The sequence below is a fragment of the Hevea brasiliensis genome, chromosome 14 (assembly GCF_030052815.1).
Source record: "Hevea brasiliensis isolate MT/VB/25A 57/8 chromosome 14, ASM3005281v1, whole genome shotgun sequence".
Taxonomy (NCBI): Eukaryota; Viridiplantae; Streptophyta; class Magnoliopsida; order Malpighiales; family Euphorbiaceae; genus Hevea; species Hevea brasiliensis.
This window is the reverse complement of record NC_079506.1, coordinates 2,446,135-2,464,017: the sequence shown is the minus strand read 5'-3', so window position 1 is coordinate 2,464,017 and position 17,883 is coordinate 2,446,135. Positions and strand designations below refer to the sequence as shown.

General features: G+C 29.6%; 2 protein-coding genes across 5 annotated transcripts; both read right to left on the bottom strand.

Annotated features, from left to right (window-relative positions):
• Positions 1–580: 580 nt before the first annotated feature.
• LOC110670653 (probable WRKY transcription factor 9) lies at positions 581–2,958 on the bottom strand. The gene is made up of 5 exons (XM_021832775.2): positions 2,651–2,958; positions 2,371–2,505; positions 1,814–2,203; positions 1,577–1,690; positions 581–1,465 (listed from the first exon to the last, which is right to left on the bottom strand). The coding sequence occupies exons 1-5, from the start codon at positions 2,897–2,899 to the stop codon at positions 710–712; spliced, it is 1,644 nt and encodes a 547-aa protein (XP_021688467.2). The 5' UTR covers positions 2,900–2,958; the 3' UTR covers positions 581–709.
• Positions 2,959–11,121: 8,163 nt separating this feature from the next.
• On the bottom strand, positions 11,122–17,416 carry LOC110670596 (uncharacterized). 4 transcript variants are annotated; one of them, XM_021832699.2, is made up of 6 exons: positions 16,192–17,412; positions 15,349–15,579; positions 14,834–15,249; positions 14,640–14,726; positions 11,774–12,535; positions 11,122–11,668 (listed from the first exon to the last, which is right to left on the bottom strand). In XM_021832699.2, the coding sequence occupies exons 1-6, from the start codon at positions 16,307–16,309 to the stop codon at positions 11,537–11,539; spliced, it is 1,746 nt and encodes a 581-aa protein (XP_021688391.2). In that variant the 5' UTR covers positions 16,310–17,412; the 3' UTR covers positions 11,122–11,536. The 4 variants fall into 4 exon arrangements, with proteins under 4 accessions (XP_021688391.2, XP_021688392.2, XP_021688390.2 ...); XM_021832700.2 differs by having other exon boundaries at positions 16,201–17,412; XM_021832698.2 differs by having other exon boundaries at positions 14,834–15,579; positions 16,201–17,416.
• Positions 17,417–17,883: the final 467 nt, after the last annotated feature.

Sequence of the window (17,883 nt, the reverse complement as noted above, 5' to 3'; positions counted from 1 at the left end):
TCACTTCTCACAGCAAAAGCTGCAGAAAGCCTATGAATATTCAAGTTGAAGAAGAAAGTACCAAAAGTTTCTTGGAGAATATTCCTTGGGGCCAAGCTATAGCCCTTCCTAAGCACACAAACACACACACACACACACACAGAGACTCAGAAGGGTTGGGCAGCTGGGTTTGGATATTAAATTTTCTTGTACTCCATACATGCAGCATTTTGTTGCCAAAATTCGTTGTTTAGACTTCAAAAACTAATAAATGTACTTTTATTAATCTTAAATAAATAGGTATTAAAGGTTGATGAATATCTGACTTATTATATTGTAAGACAGGTACTCGATCATTGAACTATTAATCTAATAATATGAGTATATTTTTATTCCCTTCACTTTAAAAATGAACTTAAAAATAAAAGTTTAATAATGTTTAAGCCTATTTTATGGTGAATGTTCACGTATAAGACTAAAAAACTCCAAGAGAAAATAGAAATAAGTTTTCTAGTTCCTTGAATCATGCACAGTAAATTCAAGTAATTACATTAAAAAAAGAAAAAAACTAGATAAGAAAAGCTTGAAAAGAAAAAGAAAATTGATCAATCCTGTATGAGTTTTATTGGGAAGAACACAATAACAAAATCTAAACAAGGTTAATATTACATAATTTGTGTATATCCTAATTGATGTTTTTGAATAATTATTGATCTTGTGCAGATTTTTTTCAAGGTGATGAATTTCTGATTGGCTTACCACTTGCAGCAGAGAGAGATTCAAGAATCCAATTCTTGCTACCAGAGTTACCACCTTCCCCCTCCTTACTAGGAACCAATGAAGACCCCATAGCTTGAGGGGCACCCTTTTCTTTATTGATGAGAGAAGTGATAGCAGCAGCAACAGCAACCCTAAACTTTGGATCAGATGCAATAGCTGTAACATTTTCAGCTAGTGATTTGTCTTCATCTTCACCTTTATTCCATCCCCTTTCATCCACTCTAAGCCTAGTAAAGTGAGTACTAGCAACAGTACTACTAGCATTATTATTCCCATTATTTTGGTGACTTGATGATGACTTGTTTTGCATCCAAGAAAATAAGGGTAGCGCTGGTGATGATGATGATGATGATGATGATGAGATGGGTAATGGGAATTTTTCTGGAGGATGATCATGATGAGTAGTATCGTTTGTAAGATCAAGAACAATTCCTTTAGAAGGATCATTAGGGTTTATGCTTCTGAAAGGTGTTGAATGAGGGTAAAACATGTGGGGGCCCATGCCGCCCCCGCGATATGGGAGTGATGATGATTGGGTGAAATTAGGAATCCCATCAGAGAAAGGATTGCTAGATTCCATTAACATGAAGGAAGCAGCTGCTGAAGCAGTTGATGCCATAGCTGTTGCACCCACAGGAAGTGGGTGATTATGGTTTCCTTCATAAGTTGTTATGAGTATTGACATGTCCTCTAGGCATCTTTGCACCTATATAATCCACACCCAGAAAAGGATTAACGATAAAGAATTTGTGATTAGTCCTCGAATTGAAAAGCTCTAACTGAGACTCAAAATCAAAATCTTGAATAATTAATCAACCTGTTTCCTGACTGGGCATCCTGGAGCTACTGTGCAACGATAGTAGGCTCGAGGGCAAGGATTGCCCTTCGCAATTTTCTGCCCATATTTTCTCCACTGACAGCCATCATTCATCTACAATAACATAGATGCTAAAATTATTATCTAATTATAGAATTTGCAAAAGGGTAGAATTAAAATGGAAGTAATATTAGTAAAATATGATCAATATTCAAGAACTTAATTAATTCAGCTTACAGTTGCTGCTTGGCATCTAGCTCTGACGGAAACCCTAGCTTTTCTGTTGGGTAGAGAAGCAGCATGAGTAGTGATTCCAGCCAAGTGATGATCAGTTCTTTGAAGCTTATTATTATTATCATTTTGCACCCAAGAATAGTTTCCATTTTCTTCCTTATTCTCTTCTTTATAATCTTCCTCTCTTTCTTGAAGATGATGATCTGAGTGATCAGTTTGCAGCCTTAATGACAGGTTTAATTCTTTTTCTCCTATAATCCTATCATTATCCTTTGGTAATAAAGGTGATAAACTTCTTTGATTATTAGCATCCAAAAATTTTGGAACTGATCCCTTTGGTTCTTGAAGAGCTTTCTTGTCACTATCTTTAAGTGGGAGAAAGATATGTGGATCCTATATAAAAAAAAAATTGTAAAATTCATGTGAAGAGAAGTAAATATATTGATCTAAGTGAAAAGAACCTAAAATTCATACCAATTCAATATCATGGTAATTAATTAATCTTGATTTGAGAAGAAAGAAATATATAAAAATTCAAGAAATTAATTATAATTAATTACCTTCTGGGTATTCTGCTGAATAACTGCAAATTTCATTTGAAGATCATAGTAATCTTTCATGGTTTGTTCTAGTACTCTTCTCAAGACTTTGTTCTCTTCTTTCATTCTATTCATCTCCACTTTCAGAACAGATAACTGACAGACATATCCATATAACTAAGCTTTATTAATGCAATTATGAGCATGCACACGAGCAGAAAAGTATAATTCAAGAGAGAGAGAGAGAGAAGAGGAGAATTCAACTAGCTGATAATGGTGAGGCTATAGAAATATGTAATACCTCTTCTGCTTTAGTGTTATCTTGCAAGGATAATTCTACAGAAGAATCATCTACTACTTCTCCACCTGTACCTGTTGTTGCTGTTGCTTCATTATCATTTGTTTCTTGCAAATCTGCTACCTTCTTTTCTTCACCATTCTCTTCAACTTCTCGAACTTCTTGAACTTCTTCTTCCTCTCCTTCTTCTTTATCTTCAGTGTCTATTTTCAGGGAAAGATCGATATCCATTTTCTTTTCTTCTCTACCCATTTGAGAGATTACAAGATAACAATATTTCTCTCTTCTTTATTTTTCTTCTCTCTGTGTGAATGCTTGCTGCTTTTGAGGCACCAAAGTCAATTCCCTCGTCCCAAAGAGTATAATTAGACACACTGGGACGCATCTAAGCTATGACTTTAATTGGGTAATTTAATTAATTAATTAATCTCAATTTAATTAAGACTACAATAATCAATTAGCAGTTTAATAGACTTCGGTGAATTAGGCAGCTAGGCATCCCAATTAATGTTTCATTTTTAGGTCTCTCCTCTATGCTGCAAATTGCCATTATGCCCCTACAGCTCACCTCTTTTTTGGCCTTTATAGTAGATTAAGGTCACATATATATAGATCATTAATCTTCTTTTCTCCCCTTTGAAATGGGGATATTCAGGTTCATTTTTAGCGTTATATTGAGTTTATTTCTTTAATTTAATTGACAATTGATATATCATTTATATTGTGAAATTTTTATTAAAAGGTTTTTTTATAATAATTTAAATTTTCAATTTGTATTGTCTGATCTGATTTGATCTAGTAACTGGGTAAATCCTACATCGGCAAAACAGGGGAGAGATGCTGAGTTTATAAGTTGGCGGTTCGTAACCGCTAGTAACGCGTTTTAAAACCGTGAGGACTTCGGCGCAAAGCGGACAATACCACAAATGTAATGGCCTAACCCACTAGTGATATTGTCCGCTCTAGACCGAAGCAATATTGTACGCGTCACTATGAGTGTAATGTGGGATTTGCCTAGGGTGTTACAATATAATTCTAGTAAATTCAAATATATATATATATATTTATATAAAAGAATAATTAGAGGAAGCAATATTGTCATTCACTACAAAGCTAGGTTTTTGCCTTTGTTTAAGGGGGAGTTTTTTTAAAAGAAATGGGAGGTTTTTCAATATTTAAAAAATATGAATTTGTGTTTAGAAGAGTAGAAGATTTTTTAAAGTATAATTTTTAGAAATATTAGAAAATTTTAAAAAATTTAATTTTTCAACTCACTAAATTAATGGGTTAGAAAGGTTCATTAAAACCTCTAAATACCATAAAAACATTTTCTTTCTCCAAAATACTGTAAAAAAATATTATATTCAAAAATTTTATTTTACAAAACCTTCCTCTACTCAACTTCTTATCTCTTTCCAAACAGAGAGTTAATAGATGTGTGGATAAAAGTTGAGAGAAACCTTCATATGTATATTGGTAATCAAAACCCAGATTCATATTGGTGATTTTGAACAAAGAAATGGTAATAAAATAATAATAAAATAGTTAGGATAAAATGAGCCCCATACGAAATCCCATAACATGAGAGCCTTGGGATCAGATCTTGAAAGTGTCAACTCGTAGAGAAAGACCTCACAAATATATATATATATATATATATATATATATATATATATATATATATATATATATATATATATATTCTCTCCATGTTCAAAGCATATTCATAAATCTATATTCTAATCTCCCATGTAAGTTTTTGGATTTCTACATTAAACCAAAGTCAATGTCTCTCTGATCTCCATCTGCACAAGTTAATTAGTACACATTGATTAGATGATGTTATTAATGATTTTTAATTAATTTGATCAATAATTAATACAACTACCATTCAAATTCTTAACGTTTTGATTTTAATTAATTTAAATATGCTTAATTACATATTCTTCCAATATATATATAAGTGAGAGAGAGATATATGAGACCATTGAAAACCTACCATAAGATTAAAAGAAATAAAAATCTATTTTTGAACAAATTTGAGCTTGACTTTTTGGAATAAGGTTTTATAAAGAAAAAACTTACTTAAATCAGATTTATTATAAATTTAATATATAAATATATAAATTTCACTTATTTTATATGTATATCTCATTTTATATATTATGTTTTAAATTCAAGTCAGACCGAATCTAAACAAGAATTTTTTAGTCTTATAAATCAATCAAAATTGGTATTAATTAGCATATTAAAACTCATGCCATAATTATCTATAGCTTATGACACTTTTGTAGGTAAATGAGAATCGTTATAACAAATGTTAGAATCAGCAGTAAAAATTTTATCGCAACATTAATTTTGTTGTTTAGAAAGTTGACATATAATTGCGACATGAACAATTGCTGCTAATGGTAATTAAAAAAATAGCAATTATTATTATAAAAAAAATTTTAATGTCACAGAATGGCATGGGAAACCATGAAACACAGAATGGCATGGGAAACCATGAAACACAGAATGGCATGAAGCCATATGCAGTACTGCTAACAGAACCCTATTGGCATGCCAACTTATCCAAATCAATCTTGTTAGGTATTGCAGTAGATTGTACGGATTAGCTAAAGTGAGAATGTTACATTTACAGTAATAATTATTACTGTTAATAATTTTTTTTTTTTCGGCAACTACATTTTTGTTGTGCTCATGTTCATAATTTTATAGCAATAACATGTATCAATTCATATAAACTCATGATAATAAATTTCATGCATTTAGCAATAAAAACTGATTGCTGTTAAATCTATTTTTTTTTTTATAGTGAATAAAGAAATTGTATTATTATTATTATTATTATTATTATTATTATTATTATTATTATTATTGCTTCTACTTTGCTAGATACTTAGATCCAGTTGACCAAGTATGAGGCATCTGAATACCCATATTCAAACCGTTCATTGGGATTTTGGGGCAGACTATATCATAAATTAATGACTTAAATTGGATCGGACTGTTTAATTGAATCATTAATTTTAATTTAATTTAGTTTAAAGTTTAGAAGGAATTAAAAAAAAAAAAAAAAAAAAAAAAAAAAAAAAAAACTGACCCTTAAAGCTGTTCGTTTCAATCCAATTCAGACCCATGGGCGGGAGCATATGGAAGTGAGAGAGAAAATGGCGAAAAGGGCATATGAAGGAGGAGGAAGCGACGCCGTAGCAAATTCTCCCGTTGGGTTTTGTTATATTTAAACCCTAACAATAAAATAACTAAAATGACAGACCAATCAAAACCATTAATTATTTAAATTAAATTATTAAAGGCATCTCTCTCTCTCTCATATAGTCATATTTCAGTTGAACTATTGATTACTGCCCTTAATTATAGAGAATTTTATAATTTAACCCTTGAATTTTATTTTATATATTATATTTTAGTTTTAAAATTTTAAAAAATTAATTATTTAACCTCTAAATTTTATATTATATTATAATTTAATTTTTAAATATTGAGAAATTAATTATTTATTTCCTTTAATTTTAATATATACAATAATTTAATTTTTATAATTTTAATATTTATAATAAATTTATTTATTGACATAATGACTAAATTATTCTATATATTAAATTATAAATATTAAAGTGTAATATATTATAAAATTTAGGGACTAAATAATTAATTTCTTAAAACTTAAGGAGTAAAATAGTATAATATATTGTAAAAATAGAGATTAAATAATTAATTTTTTAAAATTAAGAGATTATAATGTAGTGTAGGATAAATTTTAGAGATCAAATTATAAATTTCTAAAAAAATAATTAAAAAATTAATTTTACTAGTTTATTTTTAGCTTAAAATATTAATTATAATAGATATATTAAGGTAAATAATTCTTAATTATTCTTATTAAATTTTAATTATTTATCTTGAATTTCCTTTCACTATATTGATGATTTAATTAATTTTAATTAAATTAAAAAAATTAATACAATACAGGAAAATTAAATTATGATGCTTCTAACTATATATAAAAATGAAATATATAATTATTTTTAAAAATTTTATGTTTCCATCCAATGATCCAAAGCAATATGATGCATGCCATTGATTAATTCTTATACCTTAATAGCTGAATATACTATTTTATATTTAAATTTTTTTGAAAAAAAAATTTATAGCACTTTAAATTTTTAAAACATTTCATTATATACCTTAATTATTGTAAAGTAAAATTAAAATATCCTTAAAATCTTAAATTAAAAAGCGTAAACTTCAATCGTATTGACATGAAAATTATATACTAATTAAGATTCAAAGAATATTTTAATTTTATTTTACTAAATATTGAAGTGTGTCATGGGACGTTTATAAGAGTTGAAGTATTTTACAGGACGTTTAAAAAATTTTAAATGTCACAATTTATTTTTTTTTAATTTTAGGGTAAATTATTAAAAATTACAATTACTTCCATGGAATTTTTTTTTTTTTAAAACAAAAACCACTTCAAAATTATAACATATAAACACTAGAATTCATTGACTTTTTTACATTGAAAAAAAAAAAAAGAAAAAGTCATGGCCAATTTCATAATAATTAATTTGAAATTAGTAATTTTAGAATGACATGTGGATAGTTTAAAGCAATGCTTCATTTTTTTTTTATTCTTAGTTAATCTCTTACATCACATATATTATTTTAATTTCATATCTCAAATTTCTCATTAGTAAATTAAATACCCACATGTAATTCTTTTTTCTAATAATTTCAATCATAAAAAATTAAAAAAATAATAATTTCAATCATGAAAATTTAAAAAAATAATAATTTCAATGATGAAAAATTAAAAAATAAAATTATGTGTACGTCATGAAGAATTTCTTTAATAATTAATTAATTAAGACCATAATGACCTGAATAGCCGACCACCCCTTTTTATACTAGTTTAGACCAATGTCAAGTTGAATATACATGCAATTAATTATTATATTTGGAATTCTTTCATTATTTATTTATTTATTTATAAATTTGGAATTATGAGTCATTAGCATCAAATTTATTTTATAAAAATTATTTATTTTTTCTTTCAAAACCCACGTCAGTGCCTTTGTTTGGACCTGGGATCACTATAGCTAGCATTAGAACATTAAAAAAAAATAAATTTAATAATTTATTTTATTATTAAAATATGTTAAATTTAATTTAAATATTTTCTAACTAATGTTTTTTAAAAATATATTTTTCAACAACAATTTCAATAATAATATTAATAATACTCAAAATTTATGTTATCAACTATATATAATATTTGATTAATTATTATTTTTCCTTTAAAATTATCCTTAAAAAATACAGTTCTTTTAGAGATATTAGAGAACTCTCCTACCCTTCACTGGAATTATTATTTTTATATTATATAAAATAAGAATTAATTAAATATAAATTATCTAATTAATTATAATGGAATATTTAAGAGTTAATATAGAATATTTTTTAATTGCGTAGTGATCTAAAGTATAAGTTAATATTTTTTTTAAGTTATTGTTCAGGTGATATATATATATATATATATATATATATATATATATATATATATATATATATATATATATATATATATATATATATTAAGTAGTTTGTTAATTAAAATTTTAAAAATTAATCTAATTTTTAGTCAATAAGACTAATTCAAAGATATACCTTTTTTTAACTAAACTACTGATAAGAACTTTCCAATTGTTTATAGAAAATATTTTCTTATTTTTTAGTGTTTAGAATATTTAGAATATTTGTTCATAAGTTACTATTAATTAATTAAAAAAATAATATATTAAAATATTATTTAAATTTATTTTTATATATTTTAACTATAAAAACTTTGAAATAATTAAATTTTTTTTTAAATGGAGCTCGTTGACCCGACATTGGTTTACTTAGTTTGATGACCAATTGGGTTGCCCAAAAAATATGGGCATTTGGGTAAGCAATGCACATGGGAATTAATGGGATCCTATTAATCTGATTAATTTCTAAATCTTAATTAATCTTTAAATCCACATCTCACATGACACAAACCCTAATTTGAAAAATCATGGTCCCCCCAATTTAATTGAATCTTTTGGATTTGTGATATTTTTCAATACCATTGAAATTTTAAACATACAATTTTTTTTTCTTTAAAAAAATATCTTGTTTAATTTGGACTATTTGAAAATATTTCCTAATTTTAAATTATTTAAAATTATCTCTTTGTTAATTATATAATTATTTTACATAATTTTTTATCAAAATCTTAATTATACTTTAAAATTAAAAAAAAAAAATCCACTAACAAAAAAATTAAGTTTTTTCTTTGAAATAATTAAAGACCTATAATCTATTTTTACTCTATTTTGCAATTTTCCCAACTAAAATAAGATCATGAAAATCTATTGTTGAAAAATGTTAAAACACAACAGTACGGTTGTATTGTAACTATTAATTATGATAGATTTTATTTGAATTTTATCATAATCAATGATCAAAATGTATCCGATATATATATAATTATTGAATTGAATAAATTCTTAGACTCAAATTTTTTTAGGTTCTCCACAAAATATATAAAAAAGGGAAAATCCTTTAGTTACCTATATTGTTTCATGAGAAGAAGAAGCCAAAGGTAGCAAGAAATGAAGCCTCTCCCTTTGCATAGCCTATTCTAATAATTAATTAAGCTAGGGTTTGGAGGTGGACCAACAAATAATAAATAAGAAGATGATGATGTAAATTAATTAGCTAAAGAGGGAACTCAACTTTAAGTCAAGTTACATATAATAGGATGAGAGGGATTTATAATTTTTGAAAACAAAAAATAAAAAATTACACACTGTTTGGCATGTTAGAATTCAAAATGTAAAATTCTTATTAAATGAATTTTCCTGTTTAATATATTAAAATATGTATTTGAATTGAATTTCACAAAATCATATTTGGAATTAATGTAGAATTAAAGATTCATTTACATTTATTTCTTAAAATATTATTAACATAATAATCTTATAAAATAAATAATAAATTTATAATTATATTAATTTTACTTAACATAATAATATTGTATTTGTGTTTTTTTTTATTAAGATACATTATATACTCATATATTTGTATATTATTACCTTTAAAATAATATCTATTATTATGTAAATTAAATAATTTAGAATGACAAAATGATATGAAAATGAGGATGAAAAAATGGGTTTTGTGAGGGAAAAGAAATCAAAGGTGAAAGTATGAGTAGTTTTATGATAAAAATTTTTACGGTAAATTTTATAAAATTCTTTTACAAATTCTAACTATTTTGATAATTATGTTTAATTATACAGAATTAAAATCATATAATTAAAATTCATATTTTCTTTTTTATTTTCAAATATAAAATTTTTAATTTGTAAATAAATTTTATAAAATTCATTTATTCCAAACTCCTTGATAAAAATCTTATTCGAGTAGAAATGGATTCAATATTGGGCTAAATTGTTAAAGTATTAAAATTATGAGTTTTGGTACTAATTTTTCATTTTTGTTACCAAAAGGCCCAACTCTAAGAAGACATGACAAGTACGAGTAAACTAGTGTTTGAACTGCCATTATTTTATAAAATATTTACTAAAAAAGTTTAAATTTTAATTTAAAAAATTTAAATTGAAATTTTACATATTTAAATGATAATAATTTCAAAATAATTTTTTAATTATTTTTTTTTAAATAACACATTTTCAAGAAGTAATTTTAATCTGAATTGACTATTAATATGTGTACTAGTTAAAAAATAAAAATTCATAAATGAATTAGGAATTTTAAGTTCAATGCTTTTTAACCCTCATTGAAAACCCAACTCTAAAGTGGATTAAATTTGAGATTTATATTTTGCTTAAGAAATATAAATTATCCAATAAATAAATATTTTAACATTTTATATGTTTTTAATTTACATGAAAAGAATTACTTGAATAGTATGAAGAACCAAACAAAAATTCATAATTTCCAATTCATTGTATAGATCTAATGACAGGTATGATAATTGAAAAGCCTTCCCTACATAGAACGCTTCCAATAAACAATTGGGTAAAACTTGTTATCAGCCAAGCATGACATTAACAGTAGCTTTCAAAATTGGTAGGTATTTAATGTAATGGTAAGTCCCATCACATTATAAAAAAAATTCAGATTAAATCTTTGAAGAAACATTGGTTTTCTTACTAAATATAAGCTCTTAAACAGCAACCTCCATTGGCCAATTTTGTATTTTAAACATTAAAGAAAAAAAAAGACTGTTGATTGATAAATTCAAATCATCAAGCTACAATTACCAAGTAATTTATAAACAAGACATATAAGAAGTTGCCTTGATATCTGTAAAAGAATAAGCAACTTATTCCAATTATAAACATGGATTCCAAGCCACAAGTAAAAAGAAAATGTCAACAGAGAAAAATCAATACGATCTAAAATTTCTTTCTTTTTCTTCTTCAATTGACAAAGAAATATACTGTTGAATTCTTCTCTTCACAGAGAACACAAATTTCTTATACCCTATCTCCCCAGTAGCATCCTACATTGCAGCATAATAAAAAAACTATTCCCACCCTCTTCTCTCAACCTTTATACCTCAGAAAATTCTAAGCTGAAAAAGCAAGCTGACCAAATCATTTGTCTTCAGACTGGATCAATCATAGATCATTCCAATCCATTTCCAACAAAATCAGACACTATGCATCCTATACCTTCACCTTCCTTTTAACATCTGATAGGATCAGAATTTTATATTCAATATCAGCCAAATAAAAGAGAACAAAAGAAACCACATCCAGCAATCAGTTCAAACTTTCAAGTCAGTTTCAGACATCTGGCGAATCAAGAATCTGACTCTGAGTCAGATGAACTCAGTGCAGATGAAGCAACACCACAGCTAATATTCTGAGGGTCGAGTGACATTCTTGGTGGCATTCTGTGGAGAATTTTTGATGAAGCCCTTAATTTCATGTACTGCACCAAACAAATAACAAAAGAATATTAGTAAATTAGATAAATCCAATTATATTGTATATGTAACCAAAGAAATTTCTGGACAGATTCTAGAATAATGTCTACCTTCTCATAGAAAGCACTGATCTCCTCCTCCGTAAGGCCTTCGTCTTCTCCAGCATTTTCATCCCAACCAAGTGACCGTAAAAAGGCAGCCTCTTCCTCATCTGGGTTGGGAGTTATGTCAGAGTTTGAATCCTTCTCTCCGTTGTCAAATAGATGAGTCCCATAGTAAGTATCTCCATTGTGGATTATTTTACCTCTATTATCACTGGACAAGCTAGTAACAGATATTTCTGATGAAGAAGAATCTCCATCATTCTCAGTAACTGAAGCAGCAGTACGTTCTGTGACAGATTCACTAGACTTCTTCTCTGAGGAGGATGACAATGAAACAGGACTAGGATCCGATACCCCAGCTGTGGAGTTTGTGGAGGATTTCTTCTTTAGGTGGTTAAAAAAATCATTCCTGCTCTGGATTTGAAACGCTGGTCTCTTCTCTACGGTTGGCCGCAAAACTGAAGGAAGGTGCTCGGCACTGGGACGGTTTGGATTGCCTGAGGTCCTTGAGGGAACAGAACCAGCAGTCAATGGAGTGATACCAAGTAAGCCATTCACCGGCTTGCTTCCATTTGTAGGACTCAAGCTACCTTTTTCAGCTGAAGAGATGCCATTCAATTCTCGTGATGATTTGAGGACCTGAAGCCTGCCCTCATTAGACATTTTTGCACTATCAGGTCTTGCAGGACCACGAGTATGATTGATGAAGTGTACAGAGTGTTTCGGCGAACCAATCTTGGGTTTTGATTTCTCTGAAGGACTGACCACCTATAAAGAAGATATCAATAATTACTTGCACGTATGTGACTCGGATACATCAGAGATCAAGGGTCAATTGCAAATTATATGAATGGCTATTCCAATTTGCAAATGGTTCTCTTTTGTCCTTTTTTTTTATAAAATAGAACAATGAGTGGGATCTGTTGGCAAATGGTGCAAAACCAAAATAGCCCCAAGAAATTTTAGAAGGAATGAATTATCCTCCAAATGAACTTCCCAATATATATATATATATATATATATAGGGAACAACAGAGAGCTTGTCTTAAATATATTTCTTAAAGAACCCTCAGTGCCAAATGGTTTCAAACTTTCAAAGGTGATGCCTGGTCTTTCCCATTTATGATTAATAAGTGTGAACATGTGTGGTTCAAGACATCTAAAGCATTTCTTGCACATCAATCTAAGAAGATCCTGAAGCCAGTTCTGACTATTCTACATGTTACTCAATTTGTCCTTAACAACAAGGATCAATTTGTAATAGGCTGCATGTTGTTTACCTAATATTTATGCAAAATACAGACATAGAAAAGATATCTATAAGTAAAAATTTTCCTAAGAAACAGGATACATTCTATCCAATGACCATGCCAGCAAGTCTATCCTTCAGTCATCATCATTCAACTTAAGATTTTGTGTTTTGGTGCACCATTTGTTTTTCTAACACACAAACACATGCCTGAGCACACACCCGAGAGAAGTCCAAACGTAAACACACACACACACACAAACCTAAATACAAACACAAGAGAAATAGAAGCCAATAGATTATTTAAATGATCGAATGAGTCAAAGACATCTCAGCACAAAGTGCGAGAGAGAGAGAGAGAGAGAGAGATTAACCCATTGCAGGAAGGGGTAAGAGCAAGGGATAAGGTATTCATTTCTTAAAGGAGCAAGTGTCATTCTTTACTAGTAGAAGTCCAAAGAAGAAAGACAAAAAGATTGTGCCTTTTAAGTAGTTACCAGAAAAAATACAAGATTGTGCAAGAGAAGAGAGAGAGAGAGAGAGAGAGAGAGAGAGAGAGAGAGAGAGCAACAATTTCTAAAAGGAAATGGAGGGATAACTTTGCAAATGCATACCTAATTCTAAATATCATGAATTAAAAATATTGGCCTCCCATCCCAGATGTATCTAGCACCATAATCGTAATAAAAAGTCTGTGGGAATTATCTTATATATATTTCCTGATCAACAGAGTATATTAAAAATTTAAAATAATATTTTTGAAGCTCTAGAAGAACCCGGCCCATACATGAATTCAACCAGATAAGGCGTAACATCTTCATACTATTTTTTCTTATAAGAGGCAGCAGAATGGAGATGAACAAAGGAAATTATAGTTTTCAACTTTGTTAGAAATTGAAATTGTCTACTGCTTAAATGAAATAAAAATTAGATAATAAGTATAACCACATAGGAATATCTGGAAAGAAAAAAACATAAGAGAATATATGGATTCTAGATTCAAATAAAGTTTAGTATTGGTAACAATCATTAGGAAATCAGGCAATCAGTTGCAATGTTCTTGTGCATCACATAAACACATATTCCTTGAGGCCCATCCATATGTGGGTCTTTTAAGTGAAGCCCATCAGCATAAGCATCACATGCATTTTGAGTTTTCGACAATTATTTGCAATAAGCATTTATGCACTTTAAGGATAAAAACAAATAGCAAAAAATCATCAACGAAGCAACCTCTTGAATTTCACAGGCCAAAACCCATTCCAAGGTAATGAGTACGTCATTTACCCAAACCCAGTAATAAGATCCACTATTCAAGCAGATTAATAGTTGATCAACCACTTAATTTAAACTCATGTAAGCCATTGGGTCCAACAAAGAAGTAGGACAGGAAGAGCCAGAACACCCTTAATAAGTTGTGATAAAAATTTTCAAAATCAAATTCTGTTTTTTCCTTTATGTGCTCAACCTAATACAAACAACACTAAGTATGCTTAAAGTTGACGCTTGACAATTAGAAATCGTCCAAAGAGGCTTGTTAATCACTAATATTAGATACAACTAGCTAGAATGGACAAAATCTATAAAAAGAAACCAACAAAAATAAGCAGCACCATCTCTTACCAAGGTTTTAGGCATGGAAGGAGTCATGGGAATCAATTTTGACTGCCTAATAGCCAGTTCTTCAAACCTCTGTATCCCAGCAGTCGGCTACAATTGCAAATATGGAAAAAAAAAATCAATTATATTGCATTGAAATTCACTGTAACAAAATCCCACACATAAATCCCACACATTCAGGAAAACTTTGAAATCACCTGGGGAGGTGTACGAGAACGAGGAGGGCCCTGTGCTAATGCTTCAGCCATATTGTGTCCTGTTGTAATGTTTGGTAGTACAGTGACTGAGGTTGCTGGAACAGCTTGCTGAGCTGATGTAACACTTCCCATGATAATCGGCACCTCTGCTAGAGCTGACTTCCAATACTCACTGACAACTACAGGTGAAGTACCAGTTTGAGTAGCCGCACTTAAGCCAGGAGAAGAAACCCTTCCTATACCGCCTTGTCTTTCCTCAGCTCCCAATGAGGGGAAATCCTGTTCAAATGAATTATCATGCACAGAACCATCACCAACCCTAGCAAGCAGACCATTGCCGTTACTGTTGCTAAGTTTATTTTTATTGTTAGTCAAGTCTCTAGCTACTTTCTTGGACCAAGTGTCATCTTGCTTTCCTGTAATCAAAGAATGCGAACGGCGTAACTTATCTTTGTCAAATTTACTTGGCAAAAAGTTATCCAGACAATCAGAAAGCTCATAGTTCCTAAGTTCACCTAAGACCAACTTTTCCTTCTCCCGACAATTATTTTCATCTTCCCAATCCCTATCATGGTGACTTCTACCAAAGCTTCTTGTAGAACGCAGTTGACCAGAACCATTGCTATTAGAACTCCGGTGAAAATAGGCAGAAGTGGTTCTTTCCAGAACTGATAATTGGCATGTATCACGATCACTAGTGCTTATAGATGATTTATTCCCTGCATGCTTTGATACAAGATGATCATCTACATGAAACAGAACACGGTAAGCAAGATTATTTAAACCTAAATCACACTGTTTTATCCAATTGTGCAATAAATAGATATGGAAATGGGAAAGAATTGCAGGAATATTTTTAGTTTTTGAGGCCACAAACAGTAGAGGGATAGCAACAGAATTATAATTAAAAAAAAAAAAAAAATAAACTCCTCATTACTCATCATCAATGAGATTTGTTGCAATCATTTGGATTAGTTTGTTTGATGTTTTGAATGTGGAGTATTTTTGGAAAGCATCTTCACAGAGAGATTACTTCAACTGAAAACCCTATTTCACCTTCAAATAGCATTAGCAATATTATGGGATTTATGCATTAACTAAATTTCATAAGAAAGTCCTACATTTTCTCTTAAAAATCTATACTGCCAATACAACAACTAGAGAAGCTTCTTTCAATATATTATCCTAGTAAAAACATTTACTCGATATCCCCGTAGATGCTGGCAAACAGAAACAGATGCAAATGGGATTATTCAAGCATATAGAAGGATAGTTTCAGATTTTCTTTCTTCATTCCTATCCCTCCACTTTCTGTGCAATCAAACATGTAAAACAAGTAACGCAAATCTCAATTAAACCATGATTACCAGTTTGCGACGATGCTGATGCAGATAGGTGGTTTGCACTTCCATAAGTAGGGACACTTCCGCCACTTTTCAACCATTCTGGCACTAAAGCATGCTTACTCCTATCCATGACAGTAACCAAACATGATCATATGAAAGAACCCCCAAAAAAAACAACCTGTCTTGTTAAGCTCCTCAATCCACCCACAAAAGAGGCATTGTACTATTTTTATCTACAAAACCAACAGAATCTGACTTTAATTCACTTTCCTCGCCTTGAATCCTCCCTTTACAATCGATTCACATAAAGCATCCAATCACCACTTGTGCCGAAACAAAATTTCCTAAGGCCAATATGTGTCAAATTTCACATCAATTAACTTTTATTTTCACTTTACTATTTTCACCAACCAAGATTTGCAAACCCCAATTCTTGAAAACTGCTCTATACACTGTAATTAGAGTTGTGCAAGTTTCTCTCTGTACACTATATACTTCAAGTCACCAAACACTCAAGTCAACAACCAATTTCACCAATCAATAAATTTAATAAAACTTTATCACACTCTCAGAGAATTCTCACCACGCAATTTCTATTGAAAAGTACTTCTCATAAAAAGCAATTCATGTTTCTTTTTTGCCTAAAGAAGGCTTGTTATGTTAAGAAGACCCTCACCTCTGTACCCACCAGCAGCAAGACCATTAAATGACAAAACTACCCAGCGAACAAAAACGACCGAAACATGGCAATTTTAGGAAAACCCAGACCCATAATGGTAAAACGAAAACGGAAAAAAAAAAAACAAACCCTAAAATCTGTGCACAACAAAAACTCCTCTAAAAAAACATGAGGTCCCAGCATCTAAGAGGACTAAAAGAAGTTATCTAATTATCAAAAGAATCAGGAATGAACTAAAACTCAACCATTGGATTAAGAAAAGGGGAAATTAGCTAAAAGAGATCCTCAATTTGTATCAACGGCTGGAGTTATGCAGTAGCGATTCAGCGAATCAACAAGAGCGAAAACCACAGTAGTAGAGCGAAACGAAAGCAAAAACAGCGCTCAGATGATAAGGTTCTAGAGAGAGAACTGTGAACTGTATGAGATGAAAGCTTCTAGAGAGAGAGAGAGAGAGAGAGAGAGAGAGAGAGGCTCTGCGATTGGACCGAGAAGAAGAGACGGAGAAGGAGAAGATTAGAGAGGAAGTGTCTTGTGTATGTTGTGTATGAAAATGGTTTTATAAAAACACAATAAATAAATATATACAATAATTTTTTTTTTTAATTTTTCTTTTTAATCATTTGCCGTTGATCTTTTTCCTTTTTATCTACCTTTGAATATTGAAAAAATCGCGGATTTGCACACGCGCAAGCACAACCGCCACGAGGAGGAGGCAAAAGTCGTACGAGTCGGGTCTGGTTTTACCGATGGGACTATGAAGCCCTGCCCACGAACCGGTTCTAATCTAATTTCTAATTGAAATCAACGGTTTTAATTCGTGATTTAATCAAGTTAAAATGGATCCATTTTCATCATTTTAATTCAATTTTGATTTATTAGCAATTTCAATTTTAATTCAGTAAAATGATACAATTCATTTAAATTTTATTATTTGAAATAAATGATAAGTAAAAAAATATATTTATTTTAATTTTTTACCTTATTTATAAAAAATAAATATAATTTAAATAGAAAATTTTTTA

Bases quoted from the DNA above. Each gene is read 5' to 3' on its own strand.
- LOC110670653 (XM_021832775.2), bottom strand. From the start codon at position 2,899: ATGGGTAGAGAAGAAAAGAAAATGGATATCGATCTTTCCCTGAAAATA. The intron at 2,204-2,370 runs GTAATTAATTAT...TTTTTTATATAG, and splicing joins TTCAGCAGAATACCCAGAAG to GATCCACATATCTTTCTCCC. The intron at 1,691-1,813 runs GTAAGCTGAATT...ATGTTATTGTAG, and splicing joins CTAGATGCCAAGCAGCAACT to ATGAATGATGGCTGTCAGTG.
- LOC110670596 (XM_021832697.2), bottom strand. From the start codon at position 16,309: ATGGATAGGAGTAAGCATGCTTTAGTGCCAGAATGGTTGAAAAGTGGC. The intron at 15,580-16,191 runs GTTTAATTGAGA...TGTTTCATGTAG, and splicing joins GTCGCAAACTGGTAATCATG to ATGATCATCTTGTATCAAAG. The intron at 14,727-14,833 runs GTGATTTCAAAG...TTGCAATTGTAG, and splicing joins GTTCTCGTACACCTCCCCAG to CCGACTGCTGGGATACAGAG.